The sequence below is a fragment of the Glycine soja genome, chromosome 14 (genome assembly GCF_004193775.1).
Source record: "Glycine soja cultivar W05 chromosome 14, ASM419377v2, whole genome shotgun sequence".
NCBI classification, from domain to species: Eukaryota; Viridiplantae; Streptophyta; class Magnoliopsida; order Fabales; family Fabaceae; genus Glycine; species Glycine soja.
Window position 1 is genome coordinate 4,748,732 of NC_041015.1, and position 18,020 is coordinate 4,766,751.

The 18,020-nt window shown below is 34.3% G+C and overlaps 1 protein-coding gene and 1 pseudogene across 1 annotated transcript; both read left to right on the forward strand.

Annotated features, from left to right (window-relative positions):
* Positions 1–6,980, forward strand: LOC114385262 (annotated as a pseudogene).
* Positions 6,981–13,938: 6,958 nt separating this feature from the next.
* Positions 13,939–17,604, forward strand: LOC114383482 (probable 2-oxoglutarate-dependent dioxygenase At5g05600). The gene is made up of 3 exons (XM_028343164.1): positions 13,939–14,519; positions 15,097–15,427; positions 16,962–17,604. The coding sequence occupies exons 1-3, from the start codon at positions 14,014–14,016 to the stop codon at positions 17,208–17,210; spliced, it is 1,086 nt and encodes a 361-aa protein (XP_028198965.1). The 5' UTR covers positions 13,939–14,013; the 3' UTR covers positions 17,211–17,604.
* The last annotated feature ends 416 nt before the right edge of the window (positions 17,605–18,020 follow it).

Genomic DNA, 18,020 nt, shown 5'->3' on the forward strand with positions numbered 1-18,020 from the left:
TTAACTTTCGAGTTTCGTGTGCTGGTGCTCCGGAGATCAGATCCCGGAAACTCCTTTGAAGATTGAAATCGGACGGTCCACGTGACCCTTCAGGCTTCGCATCACCGTCCATTTCGATGGGAAAAAAATCGGAAGGAGCAAGCGTGCACGATGCACCATACTGGTGATTCACGCGGCACCTGAAGATGAAGCACTGCACGAAGAAACAGAAAATCGGAATACAAATTTGGCCAGCAGAGGAACCAAACAAACAAAAGCCAGAAGAAGAAGCTCTTGGATTGGATCATCTTCAACAATGTTCTCTCGATTCTTTCACAAATCTCCACCGCAACAGCGCCCTCAGGTACATAAACAAACGCTATTCACGCTCATTGCAGATTCTAGCATCTTCGATTTTTTTTTTCTGGCTGTTAAGAATGCCGGTGCAGAATGTTTGGAAACCTTTTGTTTTTTTTTGTTGAATAGTAATAGTGCATCCGTATGAGCTTATATATTAATGCAAATCCTGCAATTGACGTTGTTTCTGAACATTTTTGGCGTCGTTCAGCAACAGGACGTGGTGCAAGATAGTTTTCCGTCGCCGAATTTCGATCCGCGAGTTGCTCTTCACCATGGCGTTCCATCTACTGCGTCTATTCTCGCTTTTGATAACATTCAACGCCTATTAGCAGTGGGAACACTGTGAGTTATTTGCTTTGCTTTGCTTTGGAACAACGCGTTCTGTTCATGTTTTCTGCTTTATTGGAATTCTCCATTTCTAAGGATACCGAAATGAAATTTCATTAGTTAGAACTAGCTTATGATACGTTATGCAGTATATAGAGATTCATGCTATTGGAACTAGCTTATGATACGTTATGCACCTTCTTTTTTTTTTAATGTTATTAAAGGAAATATTTATGTTTTATTATGTGCTTTTGAAATTGTATTTTTAACTGTTTTACTTTAAAAATAAAATAAAATCTATTTATTCCTTTGTGGTGATGATTGAGGAGTAGCTTAGATGTAGTACATTAGTTATTACTAGTTATTCTTGCTACTTTATGGTATTGAGAGCTAGACAGTTTTTGAGCTGACTCTGGCATTTTCTTCCCTCCTGTAGTGATGGAAAGATAAAGTTGTTTGGTGGTGACAATATTGAAGGGACTCTTATCTCTCCCAAGCAAGCATCCTTCAAAAATTTAGAGGTTCGTAATCTTGGATTCATGTTGAAACTTGAAACTAAAGAGTAATGTGCATCAGTCATTTAATCTTATATTGGTTATTACCTCGATATTTTGTTTTATTTTTTCTTTGAATATGCGTATGTGGTGACTGGTGATGCACAGATGTGTGTCAGTGTGTGTATGATGTGCATTTGCATGCTTATTGATCTAACATTGTACATTTATTAATCTCTTGAAATGAAATGATTTTGAGGGATTTCATGAATAATATTATATCTTATCTTTTTGCAAATTTCTCACAGTTCTTGGAAAATCAAGGTTTTCTTGCCAGCGTCTCAAGTGATAATGAAATACAGGTACCTTACGTATTAGCTTATAATTCTTTTTGGGTCTTCCATATGAGATCTTTTAAACTGTTTATGACCAGGCACCCTCTGAATATGAGTAATAATTTTTTACTGTAAAATATGTTTTTGGTATCTCAAAATATTTCAAAATTCAATTTTAGTGCCTTAAAAATTTAATACATTTTTAGTCCTTAGATTTTAACAGAAAAACATGTTTGTATTCTTGATGAGGGACTAAAACCGTATCACTATGGTAAATTTAGAGATTAAAAATGTATTAAAATTTTATATGGACTAAAACCAAAGTTCGAGATATTTTGAGGGCCCAAAAACATATTTTACCCTGTTTTTTGGGTATTACATATGAACTTTCTTTCCTTGGATGCTTTTGTTATTTTAAAATGGTTAACATTTATGCCTAGTTTTTTTTTCCCCTTACTCTCATTCTCCCCTTTCCTCAGTTTCATTCACTAGTCAGCTTAGTATGTTTCTGATAATGGCAGGTTTGGGATTTGAAAAGCAAACAAATTGCTTCTGCCTTGCAGTGGGAATCCGTCATAACTTCTTTCTCTGTTATTATGGCACCAGTTACATGTAAAATACTTGTGCAGATGATTTTCTATCTGCATTTGCATGCTACTTGTTCAAAGAAAACATAGGTAAATGGGTATTTTACATTTTTGCCCTCTTAATGAGATTCAAGTATATTGGAACTGAGCATGGGATGGTATATGTGTTGATGTTCAACTCTGAAGACAGAAAAATTACAATATTACCCTATTATGTTCCCACAAATGTTATATCTGGTATGTACTCATTCTTGTAGTTCATTTATACCATATTTGAGTTGGAAGCAAGACTAGTATTTTTGTACCTGCCTATGTGGCTGGCTTAAAAGAAGCATTGGCCTTTTCTTTGGTTTGAATTTTGGTGTGTGGTGAGAGAAATTTTCTGTTCCAAATTTCTGATTAAGATATTGGGTAACTTTCTCTGGAGTCTGGATGCAGATTGTAACCCATTAATCACAAATTTTGAAATGGCCTTGTGGTTTTGTACACGAGAAATGTTGTTATTGCATGTTTGGTGTAACCTATCAACTTTCTTGATATGGGTGATGTGTGTCACCCGGAGAGATTTTGAGTTTAGGGTTGTAAGTTTATAACTAATCATGAGATTTTGTATAAATGCATATGCTATCATACAGGATCTAATATTCTTTTTTGGTATTTTGCTAATATCCATGCACGTTTACATGCATATAGATGTTCTACACCCACTTGACTTGAAAGTTTAAGCTGTTAGGGGATATGGCTTGCAGTAGGACAATGAGCCCCAGCGTAAAATCAAATGCAATTTCAATGCACATTATAGGCAAGTACTTTCGATGAGAAAATTAAAATATTATAATCTGTTATCAATTTTATTACTTATGTTGCTGTGTTATTTCAGATGGTAATACGTCTGACCTATCTGCTGAAAAACTGACATCCAACTCGCCTCTGAAGAGTGATTCTAGAGTGCAAGCTAACATCCAATCTGAAAATGCACAAGTTGAATTTGAAAGTGCTACTACCGTAGAGAATTCATATTTTGGACAGATGATATCGAACTCACTCATTTTACTTTGTTACGAGTGAATTGAGCTTACACTCTTGAAATTTTGTGATTGAGGTGCTGCTCTTCACATCCATCTTCCTTCAAATTTCAATCCATTCCTTCCTAATGGTAATGAAATTTCCTAATAATAGGGTAGCAGTAAGTACATACGAAAGGTGAACCTTATACAACGATGCTGCTGGACTACAACCTTCAAGAAAGAAGAGAAAGAGTGTGTTTTGGTTCTTCTGTATCAAAGTGGAGACATTCAATTAAGGTTATACTTATATGAATATGCTTTCTTGTACTTTGGTCACAGTAATGCTATTCAGTTTAATGAGTAGAGCCACATCAAATGAAAATAGCCAACACAACCCCACCAGTCAAAAAGAAAAGGAAATTTTGAATTTTGTTACTGAATAAAAATTGAACTTTGTAATGGCCTTTATAAATTAACTTAGTATCCTTCAAATAAATAGTTTATAATGGAGGTTCATTAATTTTATATTATTTCTTACTGGGACTTGGATTAGCCCCACATCCCAACATTAAAAGTCCCAGTTTTGATTCATGAAATATTAGAGTATACCTACTCTGATGGGTTTATTTTTCTGTTAGTACAACTGTAGTTAGTTAGTTACTCAGTTAGTTTTGTTATGTTTGTTAAGCTCTATATAAACTGAGCATGTATTGATTAAACGCTTGGGTTGAATAGTAATATCTTCCTCACTCTCAATCTCTCTCTCTTTCACAAACTCTATTATGGTATACAGAGCTCGGTTCTGATCCTTTTTCTCGTTCATGGCTTCCGCTTTCGCAATGAATTCTCCTCCTGCCTCCCCGCTGCCACGTTCTTCATCGGTGGTTTCTTCATCGTCTTTATCTTTATCCTTTGGTGTACAAGTAGAGTCAATCATCAAATGCCACAAACTCTTTCATTTTCTCGTAAATCCAGTTATTTCCCAAAAGTTTCTTAGGATCGCAGAGCGCAACAATGGAGTTGTCTCTGCGGAATATCAAGTGTGGGAAGAATAAGAGCAGTTCCTCCTTGCATCGCTTCAATCAAGGATTTCGGGAGAATGCTCCCGCGAATGGTTGGATGCAAGTCTGCGTGGCAGATTTGGGACAAAATCCACACTCACTTGTGCAAAAGCTTCCAAATCCGTAATGAGCTTCAGGATCTCTCTCTTGTAAACCGCTTGGTTTCTGAATATCTTCTTCAGATCCAAACACTGGTTAATTCTCTCACGGCTGTTGGAGAGACCGTAACGTCCACTGAGCATCTTGATCTTGTGCTTGATGGACTTCCTCTTGAGTACGACTCATCGATTTCACTGATTAGTAGATGTGTTGCCAATTTTACGATTGATGAGGTTGAGACCATGCTCTTGGAGCATGAATCTCGTATTGACATGGCCAAAAAGCGTTCCCTAGTTTCTGTTAATCTAACTGAAGGAAATTTTAGGGCTAATGATTCCTTTCAACCTTCAAATTCTAATTTGCAAGGTCAAGTTCATCTGGCTTCTGAAACTGCTAACAATCACACGGCTAGGTGAGGTTGCTGTGGTTTTGGTAGGCACAATCTTGGTGGTCGGAGCTTTGGACGCGGTGGTGGTGGCCGAGATCATTTTGTTGATGTCCAATGCCAAGTGTGTCACAAATGATGAGAACTATGTTGCTACTATTCCTATGGCTTCTACTACTTCTGCTGCTTCCTCTGCGGTTTCGACTGTGGCTTCTCCTGTTGCATCTACCACTACTCAAGCACCAGCTTAGTGGTGCCCCCGTTCTGGACTCCCTCTTACTTTCACCAACCCCAATACATGTTGCCACCTCAGTTTGCCTACCCTCAACTGTATCCAACTCAGTTACCCTATACACCCAATCCTGTGCCTTCGAGTTCCACATCTCATGCTGCTTCTCAGGCTTATCTTACCAGCACTGCTCAGTCTCCTTCACAGAGCAGGTATCCTGATTCTGGTGCATCTCTCCGTGTCACCAATATGTCCCAAAACATCCAGCAGCTAACTCATTTTGAGGGTCCTGACCAGATTACTATTGGTAATGGTCAAGGACTTAATGTCAATTCCTCAGGTGTCTCTACATTTCCCTCTCCTTTAAAACCTAATTTGTCTCTTGCCCTAAGTAATCTGCTGTTGTTCCCTCAATTACTAAAAATCTAGTTAGTGTGAGTCAATTTTGCAAAGATAATTATGCTTTCTTTGAATTTCATTCTTCTTTTTGTCTTGTTAAATCACAATACACTGAAGAAACTCTTTTTAAAGGGTTAGTGGGACGTGATGGTCTCTACCAATTTCCCGCCTTAAAGTCTTTGGTGCCTCGGACTTCTCAGTCTCTTAGCACTGCTGATTTTGCTTCTGTTAATTCTGTTTTTGTAAGTAAAAATGCTTCTGTTTCTGTTGATAGAAGTGATTCTGTTGTTCCTATTGTAGATACAGATTCTTGTAAATCTGTTGTTCCTATTGTAAATACAGCTGCTTATACTTCATGTTCCTTTTCTACTTGGCATTCTAGACTAGGTCATCCTAGTGTGGATGCTATGAAAATTGTCTTTAAACTTTGTAATAGTCCACCAATCAATAAAAATGTTTCTGATTATTGTAATCATTGTTGTGTTGGTAAGTCTCATAGACTTCCCTCTTCTTCCTCTAAATCAGTCTATTCAAAACCTTTTGAACTTATATTTACTGATTTGTGGGGTGCTGCTCATATCTTTCTTAATATAGCTAAGAGCTTTAAAGTGGGGAATGCGGATCAGAATGCAAATCAAGCAGTTCATACTAATAGATTGGAAAATTTAAAACAATTATTCTCCAGTCCTCCTTTCTTAAAGTCTTCCTCGAGCACAGTAGATAAGCAAGATCCTTTTGTGATTGACATAGGTTTGTCCCTAACATTTTCTACTGCCTACTATTCTTTATTTTCTTAAAATGTTAACCTTATCTTTTTGCAGATGACATTCAAATTGATGAACCTGTAGTCTTTTCATCTCCTCAGAAAATCGATATTGACAAGAGAGGTACGTCTATATTGTTTTATTTTCTCCAAAAAGTATTTTATGATTTTATCTTTTGAATATTAAATGGTTGCCTTGCAGATAAAGGGAAAGGAACAGACAGACAGAAATTACTTGAAGAAGTGAGCACAGACTCGAAACCAAAAACTAGAACAGCTGAGGAAATTAAAAGGCTAAATACAGAAAGACGGGGGTAAATCTAGATCTGAAAATTCTGTAATTTACTCATTTTAGATCATGTCTTGACTTTTTACTGGTGTCAGGATGCCTCGGCAGCAACTGCACTTGCAAGGGACAAACTTGTAGAGCGGCAAGAAAAACTCCAGGTAGATGATTGTTTGATTCCTTAATTCATTACCCGTATCTTATTTTTGACAATTTCAAACTTCTCCTTTTCAAAGAACATAAAAGCCTGAATCACCAAAAAGAAACTCCATTTTTATCAAGTTTCTAAAAACAGACATTTCTTACACACCCACACACACCTAGCTGTATGAGAAATCAAAGTATTTTTTAGTTACTATGAATTGAAACTTGGCTGGAATTCTCCCAAATGCGTGTATTATTTTTCTATCTAACCATGTCTTGCCATTCTTTTACTTGATACTCAACGAACGTACTGAGGAGTTGCAAAATGGGGCACAAGACTTTGCATCCATGGCAACTGAGCTCGCTAAAAGAATGGAAAATCGTAAATGGTGGCAGTTATGATTGGTTGCATTTCTTATTTTCATCGATACGCTTATTCATTTCCTTTCGAAGTTGAAGTTCTGGAATGGAGAATTGGCCTCGCAGTTTGCTAAGGTAGCTGATTCCATCACTTACTGTTTGTAAACATATTTGGTCCAACGTGGTGCATGTTATTATTTTTTATTTTTCTGACGCACATATTAGTTTAATTTAATTTTTTTAGGATATTAGTGTAATTTAATTATTGTGTACAGCATATAATTTTGTATATTATAATAATATAATAAACCTCAATAAGTTGCATGCTGCATAATGCATTTTCAGGTAAATTGATATTTTTTAAATTACGAATAAAATGTGAAAAATATCAATATTTTTTTCCTCAAAACTAAATGTTAACAATTATTTAATGATGAAATTAGATTAAAAAAAATGTCAATGTTTCATTTGAGAGAATCATGAAGATGCAATTTTTATGAACTTAACTAAGCAGATCTAATATGCCATGGTTTTGTATTAAAAAGTTGTGCTAGAGAAACAACACAGAAATTCATCATAACATATTCTAGTCGATTAATAAGTTTATCTCTAGTTTATGGAGGTTAACTTTACATTTGTTTATAGAAATTTAAATTTAGTTGCGCCATAAATTTTATATTTTTATTTATACAATTTTCGTCCATACAAATTATGAATCCATATAGGTTATGTGTAAGGATAATATTAAAATTATAAAAAATATGTTGGATATAAAAGAAAAATAACTTATGCAGCAAAATAATCCCTTTTAGCACGTGGTATGCTAAACTCCCAAAACAAACTATATACCAAGGCCTACTCATTATCCGAAGGACTCAACTACCTATAGGAACCATTGGATCGCCATTCCGCCACATAACCCTCTAATCTGGACAACAATGTTTCCCCACATTGCCTTCATTTCAAAGTTGTATCTTTTTACAATAATGGCATACATAAATTACTAAGTGCAATTAGATTACCTTTTCTTAATGAGCTTGTGTTTTACCACACCTTATAAGTGTTTAGAGACATTTCAATTACAAGCGAACCCTTTCTAGTAAGCGACACAAGGCATTGATTCTTCTAATGTTGCCAAAAATTGTCTCAACTACGTGTCAAGAACTAATAAACTACCATTCTGATGCAAAATTTAGGTTGTAAAGAATAAGTAGCTCAAGAATAACAGAAATTTGTCAAGATCCAATAAGCTAACATTCGTGAAAGAACATAAGCATTTTAATTCACATCACAAGTTCCTAGAATGATTACTCTCGATTTTAATTTTTCTCCAGCAAGATAAAGATTAATTCATAATTTAAAATGGTAGGGAATTCAAATCCAAGGAAATAACGTGGTAAATTTTGAGGTTTTTTTTATGTATTTGTACATCTTTATCACTCTCATCCCTTTATTTAATAAAAGGGTATTACTAACATACTCTAATAAAATCTTTAAACTAATTATTGTTAGCTGAAATTAATTGAAAAATATAATCTTATAAAGGGAAGCTTTCAACAAAAAAATCAGAATCCTTGTCTTCAGAAACCAATTAAGAGGCAGTCTTCCAGCACCTTCCACTTTGCAATATCCCTCCACAACAAAAGAACTCAGCCTGCAATAGATAGGCATTGGGCCTATTAGCCTAATAAGACAAAGAACCATCACTATAGTCTGAAATGTTAAATCAAATTGCCTCCTTATCATGCGAAAATCGCCACATTCTTGATCATGTACTTATGCCATAAGATAAACACACACACAAACAAAAACTGTAAATAAACTCTTCCAACCAAATCTTAAGGCCAACTGTGTTTGTATGTATGCAAAATATTGCATTGTTTAAGGGTTCATTTAGTCTCTTCAATATTTCTTAACTATTTTTAATTTGCACGGACTAATCTATTCATTTTTATTATAACTAACTTTATTTTCATGATTTATAAATTAATAAAGGGATAAGAGTGATAATGATGCACAAATACATATTGATAAGGGTTATGCATACATTATTGTTATACTGAAATTATATAGCAATTATTTAATTTTTTATTGTTTTTTTTTGTGTTAAAACAACAAAAACTTAACTTCTTTTGAATTTTTATTCAAAAGATACTAAATTTAATGATTTTAGAGTAATTTTTGTTGTATTTTATGTAGAGTTGAGTTGTAGCAAAGACATGGAAGATGATGAATAAACAGAAGTGTTGCTTTCAGCGCGATCTCCTCGCTCAGTGAATCAAAATCGCTCAGCCCAAGTTAACCACTTAGCACAAGGAGCCACATTGGAAGACAACTATCACGAACAAGCGGCATCTTGCGCTTAGCACGTGACCACTTAATCCAGGTGGACATGCGCGAGAGTTGCGCTAAGCGCACAAGAGAGTTCTGATTGACCAATTAATTGGTAAAACATATAAAAGGAAAGGAAACATACTTTGTTTCCTTATGCACAAAGGAACCAAGGAAGCAGAGGAACAAGGAAACAGAGGGATCTGTGATGTAATGATTCTAAACTATCTATTAATATAATGGTATTATTATTCATCCAATGCTTATTTACATACTTATGGTTTGATCATCCATCATTATGTACTGTTTTAGGATATAAATATTGAAAAATATTTGTATGCTAAGAACTTTGAAATGATCTCTAAAATGGAAATTATTTATTAATTAATCGCCAAGGGATTGGGAGTGGTATTAAGTGGTTTAGGTTCTTTCGCTCGAGGGATCTTGGTTAGAATAGACTAGTAGATGTGGGTAATAACTATATTAATGTTAAGAAGAGAAAAATCCATTAAGATTACATCAAGAGAAGTTTTGGCAAGCAGAGCCCCCAACACGTTCCTTAAATCACCACAACATCATCTCATAACTTCGAGTGTATGTTTTCTCAACCTTCATGTTTCTTGCTTTGTAGTTAATTCTTTTTAGTTATACTTGTAGTTAATCAATAAACAAGATTCGACTTGAGTCATTAATTGCTTAATCATATATATATAACTCTAAGTACAAGCATAGTCTCTATAGAATACGATACTCGATCTTACTGTTTTATACTACTTGTACAACTTGGTATGTTTGCCAAGGAGACAACAAGTTATTGGTGTCGTTTTCGGGGTAGGTGTGGAGAAACTAGGAGAAGGCCTGGTGGTTAGGGTAGGTTTGGAGAAACTGGGAGAAGGCAGGGTACCTCTCGCCCTCCTATAGGACCACAAGCATCTCTAGGAAGGTGTTCAATGTTTGAGCATAAAACTTGATGACCTTCAATCGGACCTTGCACTGTTTAGGTGAGTCGTCCTCAGGATCATAAATATTGGAGTAAAACTCTTTCACCAAGGCCACATATATGTTCTTCTCTAGAAGCCTGGTGAGCTTCCTATCCCAATGCCCCCGCTCGAGCTCCTCCTGATATCTATGCCAAGTCACTTTTGATGTCAACCTGGTGGAGTCCTATTTTGTCTTGGGCACTTGTGGCCTAGCTTGTGATGTGGAAACTCTGCGTTTTTTTAGAAGCCACTTGCACAAAAAGAAAGACAAAAAGAACACAAGTTAAAAGGTAAAATAGTTAAAGTCAAAATTAAAAAGTACAAATAAAGGTAATATGTAGTGGACTCGGCGCTAAGCGCACACATGGTTGCTTAACACCAACCTTAGCAAAACACTCAGAAAGGGAGACTAGGCTTAGCACGAGGGTGTGCGCTCAACCCAATTATTGAAAATAGGAAAACACAGAGATATTTGAGCTTAGCGCATATGGCTCGCTAAGCCCCATTCAAAAAATGAAACCTCTCAGAGAGGCGTGGGCTTAGCGCAAGTAGCGCACTTAGCCCAATTAACAAAATTTTAAGACAAAAAAAGGAATTGGGCTTAGCGCGTAAGGCGTGTTTAACCCAACACAAAGTGGAACATACAAAAAATAGCTTGGGCTTAGCACGAGGTGTGTGCTTAGCCCAATTAGCAAAATATTTCACACACAGAGATATTTGGGCTTAGCGCGTAGAATGCGCTTAGCCCAAATAATATTAGAATTCAAACAGAGACATGTTTAGGCTTAGCGCAAGAATGGCGCTTAGCCCAAGCAATTACAAGAATTGTCCAGTGTCTAGCTTGCTTAGCGCGAGGGTACACACTAAGCATACATTCAGAATTCAAAAAGTCTCTTGGGCGCTAAGCCACTTATGAAAAATGAAGAGACATTTGGGGCTTAGCGCGTAGTCAGCGCTAAGCCCGAGTAACGATAACATCAAAATAGAAGACCCGCTTATTGAATGCAGATTCTGAAAAATTCCCAGATTGTGTGAATGTTGAAGAACATTCATAAGGGTTGAAGAACATCAACCCAAAAATGCCAAAGTAATTAAACAAACCTATGAACTTGCTTAGCGTGTAGGGCACGTTTAGTGGGTTCATCCAAAATTTCCAGAAATTCATGAACTCATTAAGAGCAACATTCTAGCTTAGCGAGTTCATGTTTCAGAAACCCAAATCGTATGAACTCGATAAGCACGAAAGTCCGACTTAACAAGTTCATCGATTTTCGAAAACCTAAAATGGCATAAACAATACAAACAAACGCAACAACACACATGTATGTACACAATATACCCCAATTCATCACACAAGCAAAGTATAAACTCAATGAACAGAAAGAAATCAAGACATATATACATGTAATCAACAAAATTATAAAATAGTAAGATCGAGTATTGTATTCCTTGGCTGTGGAGAAACTGGGAGAAGACAAGGTACCTCTCGCCCTCCTGTAGGACTACAGGCATCTCCAGGAAGGTGTTCAATGTCTGAGCATCGAACTTGATGACCTTTCCTCGGACCTTGCACTGATTATAAATGTTGGAGTAAAACTTCTTCACCAAGGTCACATCTATGTTCTTCTCTGGAAGCCTGGTGAGCTTCCTATCTCAATGGCTCCACTCGAGCTCCTCCAGAAACTCATCATAATTAGAGTAGGTCAGTTATACCAAATTGCACAAGTAATATAAAACGGTAAGACCGAGTATCGTATTCCGCAGAGAAACTGTACTTGTACTCATAGTTATGAAAGGTCATAATTTTAATAATTAAAAAATGGTTATTTAATTTACAAAAAATTATAGAGAAAATAAAATGATACATTAATAATATTTAAAAAATTAAAATTATAGTTAAGGTTTTAATAAACAAAACCATTAATTTCATGTTACCACTAAAAACTGGATCGGAATTGAAAACAATTGAGACATATAGGGAGTACCCAATATACGCAAACAGTTCATGCTCTTTAGATGGGGAAAAAGAAGAAACATGAGAGCCAATTCAATAAAAGTCCCATCAAACACTTCGGGACAACTTAAATCCCAGCCTCAAACATTTCCATACAGTGAAAGCAAGGCTAGAAATCTTGGTGGCTTACAAGATTATTGAACTCAGAATTTTTCTGGTTCAGAATTAGACATATGTATTAAAATAGCAAACCATAAAATGATTAAGTTGTGCACGGCGCCGGAATATGGCTATCCCTTTCAATCCATATCTGTCGACATAAGTTGTAAGATGAGGGCTGTGGCCATATTCATCCTTTAGCTAGCTAGTTTTTAATTAACATTGTAGAATGTATATTTGCAATAATATTATAAAGTGTTTTTTTAAGATAATAATATAAATTGTACGTTATTATCGATCAATATCATTATCAAACTACTTATCAAGAAAATATTATTATCAAACTTCTGCAATTAATTAAAAATGTCAGTAAACTAAATCACCCACGACATGTTAAATGCCGCTTAGGAAACGAACTGCGTTTCTGAAAGAAAATAATAATTTTTTAAGTCATAATCCAACGTTACTTTTTAAAAGTATGTTTTTAAGACTTTTGAGCAACTTATAAATTAGTTTAACCACATAATGAGAAGGAGAATAATGTTGTATATCATTCTTTGTTACATCTCACATATTTTTAAGAAACTTATAAATATTATTTTAGTTATATAATATTTTTCTGTGCCTTCTTATAAAAAAGATAGTCCAAAAACATGATATATTATGCTTCTTATAATATTTTTAGTGATAATCCATTTGTTCACATCAATAAATTGTTTGGCAGTCATATGTAACGTAAGCAATATACATGGCACATGTTACTTTATAGTACAATTTTTGTTTTAAATATTCCTAACCCTCGTTAATTTTTCCTCCTCCTTTTTGTTTGAAAGTTTTTTCTTGAAAAATCTTAAGTTATTTATAACATGAGAGAAAAAGAAAAAAAATGAAATATAAATGATTAATTTGATTGATGATGTAATGTATAAGAAAAGAAAAATAAAAATAATAATTATTAATTTGATGTTTGAAACTTTTAGTTATCAAAATATAATCACTCTTCTTGTTTTTTTTTTCCTTTTAAGTATATTTTAAATATATCTTGTTTTTATTTTAGTCATTGACTTGCTAATTCTCCTCTCATGACCATGATATTTACCACGAACTTCCTTCCTTATAAATGACACACTTAATATTTTTAAGAATTTTACATTAATTATAAATTAAATTATTTTAAAGGTTAATAAATTTACCATAAATTGTAATTAAATGAGAGTTAGCATATAATTTTTTTAATCCACAAGTTATGTATTATTAGATTCTTATTAGTAGCACGATATTCACAGTCTGATGTACAGTAAACATTTTCGAAATAATAAAATGAACCAGAGCAAATAAATTCACATTTGATATATGCTGCTTTTATTTCTTTTGCGTCAACTACTTCAAGGCGACCTGCTGCCACCCCATCTTTGCAAAAAAAAAAAACACCCACTAAATTGCCTCATCTAATTTTTTTTTTTTGCATTAACTTATGAAGCATTCACACCTATTAAACACCCACGAATTCCACGTTTCATATTCAAGTCCATTTCACCCCATGCCCCATTGCGCCCACCTCTCCCTCTCTCTATCTAACACCCACGTACCCCAACTGTTGCAATAAAATCAGTTTTTTTTTTTTCATAGTACTTTAGCTGCACACATATATATATATATATATATATATATATATATATATATATATATATATATATATATATCCATGATATGAACTATGAAGAGTACCTTGGATAACAAGCCTAAAACAAACTTTGTGTAGTTAAAAATTAGAATGATGAAAAACAATAGCCCACAAGATTGGCCTGAGCCAATAGTCAGAGTTCAGTCCTTGTCCGAAAGGTGCACAGATTCAATCCCTGAGAGGTATATCAAACCCCTCAGTGACCGTCCATCTGATGATGCCGTTGCTGTTGATGATGCCAACATCCCAATCATTGACCTTGCAGGGCTTTATGGTGGTGACCCAGATGCTCGAGCCTCCACACTGAAGAAAATCTCTGAGGCTTGTAATGAGTGGGGTTTCTTCCAGATCGTGAACCATGGTGTTAGCCCTCAGCTGATGGACATGGCTAGGGAAACTTGGCGCCAGTTCTTTCACATGCCTTTGGAGGTGAAGCAGCAGTATGCAAACTCGCCAAAAACCTATGAAGGGTATGGTAGCAGGCTTGGGATTGAGAAAGGTGCCATTCTTGACTGGAGTGATTACTATTATCTTCATTACCTTCCCTTGTCTTTGAAGGACAATAACAAATGGCCCAGTCAGCCTCCCTCTTGCAGGTACATATCTAATTTAATAAACTTGTGATGAATTTAATTTTTACCAGAAAATAGTCTATGAACTGATCGTGTGAAGATCAGTTTTTAAATTATCGTTCATTACCATATATTCTTATAATAAGTTTATTTGACCTCTATTTCTTTAAAAAAATATTTTAAATTTAGAAGTGATTATTGTCATGATTTCTCTTGCTGTATGTGGTCGAGTTCTTAATTGTATAATTGTATGTCTTGTCTTTTGGTATATAACACGTATGATATCGAATTACCCAAAATGTTTAAACCATAATGATATATACATGAATGATTAATTATATTATATGTCTAGCATGTTCTATCACCCAAGACTCCTTTGTACACAAAGCATGCATGAATAATGCATAAATTCATTGCTTTTCTATTGGAAGAATGAGATTGACTAAGATTGAATATAATTCTAGATTACAATTGAATACAAGAGACTCGAATACCATATATCATAAATTAACTATTTAAATTTTTAAAGTTATTAACTATATTATATCCCTAGCTAAGATAACAACCATATATATTTATATAAAAACTTGAATTAATGCAGGGAAGTGTGTGATGAGTATGGGAGAGAGCTGGTGAAGCTATGTGGGAGGTTGATGAAGGTTCTATCCATAAACCTTGGATTGGAAGAGGATGCTCTTCAGAAAGCTTTTGGAGGAGAAGATGTTGGAGCATGCATGAGGGTGAATTTTTACCCAAAGTGTCCAAGGCCAGAGTTGACGCTGGGTTTGTCTTCGCACTCAGATCCAGGAGGCATGACACTTTTACTTTCTGACGACCAAGTCCCTGGTCTTCAAGTCCGAAAAGGCAACAATTGGATTACGGTGAAGCCCCTTCCCCATGCTTTTATTGTCAATATTGGAGACCAAATTCAGGTGAATGCTCTCTCTCTCCCATAATTATCCTCATGGAATCTTTGGCTACAAATTCATGATACATGCATCTGTCACATGAGGGTACAAGTTGAGGGTTGATTCTTTTTTAGTTTTGTCCTTAATTCGTCGGATTTTTTGACGGATGTGGCCATTTCAATGTTTCTACACACATGCATGTGATCTCATTTAGGGTTTTATTTTATTCAATGAAAAAATATATTATATATGAACACACGGTAAAATAGTTATACATTAATATTTAATTATAGATCTTTCTATATTTTAAAACGCAGATTAATAATAATTTCTAATTTCTTATACTAATAAAATTATTTATTAGTATAACTGTTAATAATAGAAACTATTGATAAATGTTTTATTATAAATTAGTAGTAAAATAATTTTTATTAGTGATAGTTTGATTGAAACTTGAAAGAGATCTTAATTATAAAGAATGTTCTTTTCACTGTCGCAGAATCAGCGCGCACACATAAAAATAGATAGCATTTGGCCTGTTGGCCAAAGCATTATAGGGATAAGGTCTTTCTTTATTGACAAGACATTTCTGAACAAATGATTTCATTGCTTAAGCTCATTTGTGCTTTTACCTTCCTAAGTTTGTGACTGAAACTCTATCCTTCATACCAATCATACCCTCATCATATAAAGCTATGATCAATGATCTACCAATTATAACTAGCTAGTACATAATTGCATCTTTTGACGATGTTCAAAAGACCAAACACTGCACCTAGTAAAATATTATTCCTATCATGACTGTATAAGATGAAATATATCTAGATTATGTTGACTACTACAAAAGGTTAGAGCACGCTCCAATAATTGAGACTTCAACTAAAAGAGTACTGTTAAGATACCTATAATCTATGCTTATTTATATTTAATAAAAAAATTCAAAATAGACATTACATTGATTAAAGTTTTATGAGGTATGTACTAAGTCAAAATAAAATAAACACCTAATGAGTGCATGACGTTATCGTGACTGAAAAAAAATGACAGAATAGGGTACCAACTACCGCACGAATTAGTGATGTTTTTTTTAAAAATTTGGCTAGTCATGGTGCAAATGACACTGATATTGCTAAGATCATTATATAAGCCAAGGCTAAGGGCAAAAATGAGGCACTTTGTGTCTGGCTATTTACAAAACAATTGAGATTTGTGTAATAGTGAGACAATTAAGTATGTCGTAGGCGTTTGAGAATGATAATATTATTTTTTGCTTTTTTTTTAGATAGATAGTAATGAAAAAAATAATTGAGGATAAATTAGAAATAATGAATACGTATACTAAATAAGATAATTATCATTATAATAGTTATAGATTAGGGATATATATTTGCTTTTGCTTAAGCAATGTCGCGGTACAAACATATAAGGTAGATTTTTGTCTCCGATTTTAAGTTTGCATGACCATGTTACTTCCAGTTGAAATTCAATGTTAGATCTTTAGTATGTAGCTTATCAATGAGAAAATCATACTAATTTATTTTAGTTTTTGTTTGACAAGGTTCTAAGCAATGCAAACTACAAGAGTGTGGAGCACAGGGTGCTAGTAAATTCAAACAAAGAGAGAGTTTCCCTAGCCTTCTTCTACAATCCCAAAAGTGACATACCCATTGAACCAGTAAAGGAATTGGTAAAGCCAGACAAACCTGCACTCTACACGCCCATGACCTTTGATGAATACAGGCTCTTCATTAGATTGAGAGGACCATGCGGAAAATCTCATGTGGAATCGTTAAAATCTCCAAGATGATCGATATATCGTTATCAACAAGGACATTGCTTGCAATATTATATAATTAATAGTATTGTAAATCCTGTTCCTAGATATGTACTTGTCTGAACAAATTGCCTAATAGTTAAACCACAAAAGCAATTGGATAATATAGATATGAAATTGATGTGGAAAAACTGTTTATGTTAATGGATGAATTTGGGAGGTCCGCAAAGATCATTCCTATAGCTTTGTAATTATTAGAGATTTGTGTCCCCACATTCCCAACAGATGACGGTGATAAGTGCACCATAATCTTAGGGGCAATATTTGTATCATATAGTAATAGTATGTACTGTATTAATTGTATGATGCAATGCTTGACAAGCCTGCTTCAAATTCAATGCACTAAATTAATTATTGAACTCCACTACTTTTTTCTTTCTACATTGTCTCCGGCATTATTTAAAAATAAATATTTTTTAGGAGAGTGTTATTTGTATTCTCATCCTTTAAAAAAATAATATTTATATTCTCATACTATATATATATAGATTGTCAGTTTTTTTTATAGGCAAAGGTATAATAATATTAAAAGGGATACAAGATGTACCCATAAAACTTACATATTCAGCCCCACCAACATGTAATAGGTGGTTAATAAATATTTACCAACATAGAATGATAAATATGAAGTAACCACCGAAAGATATAGCCAAGTGGGGCGAAAAAGCTAAGAAATAAAATACTTATGTTAGGTACTAACGATTAAAAAAGTTCTATATTTTATCAAGCAAACCAACACTATAGATTGTCGTATCAAGCAAAATTCTATATTTTATCACTAAG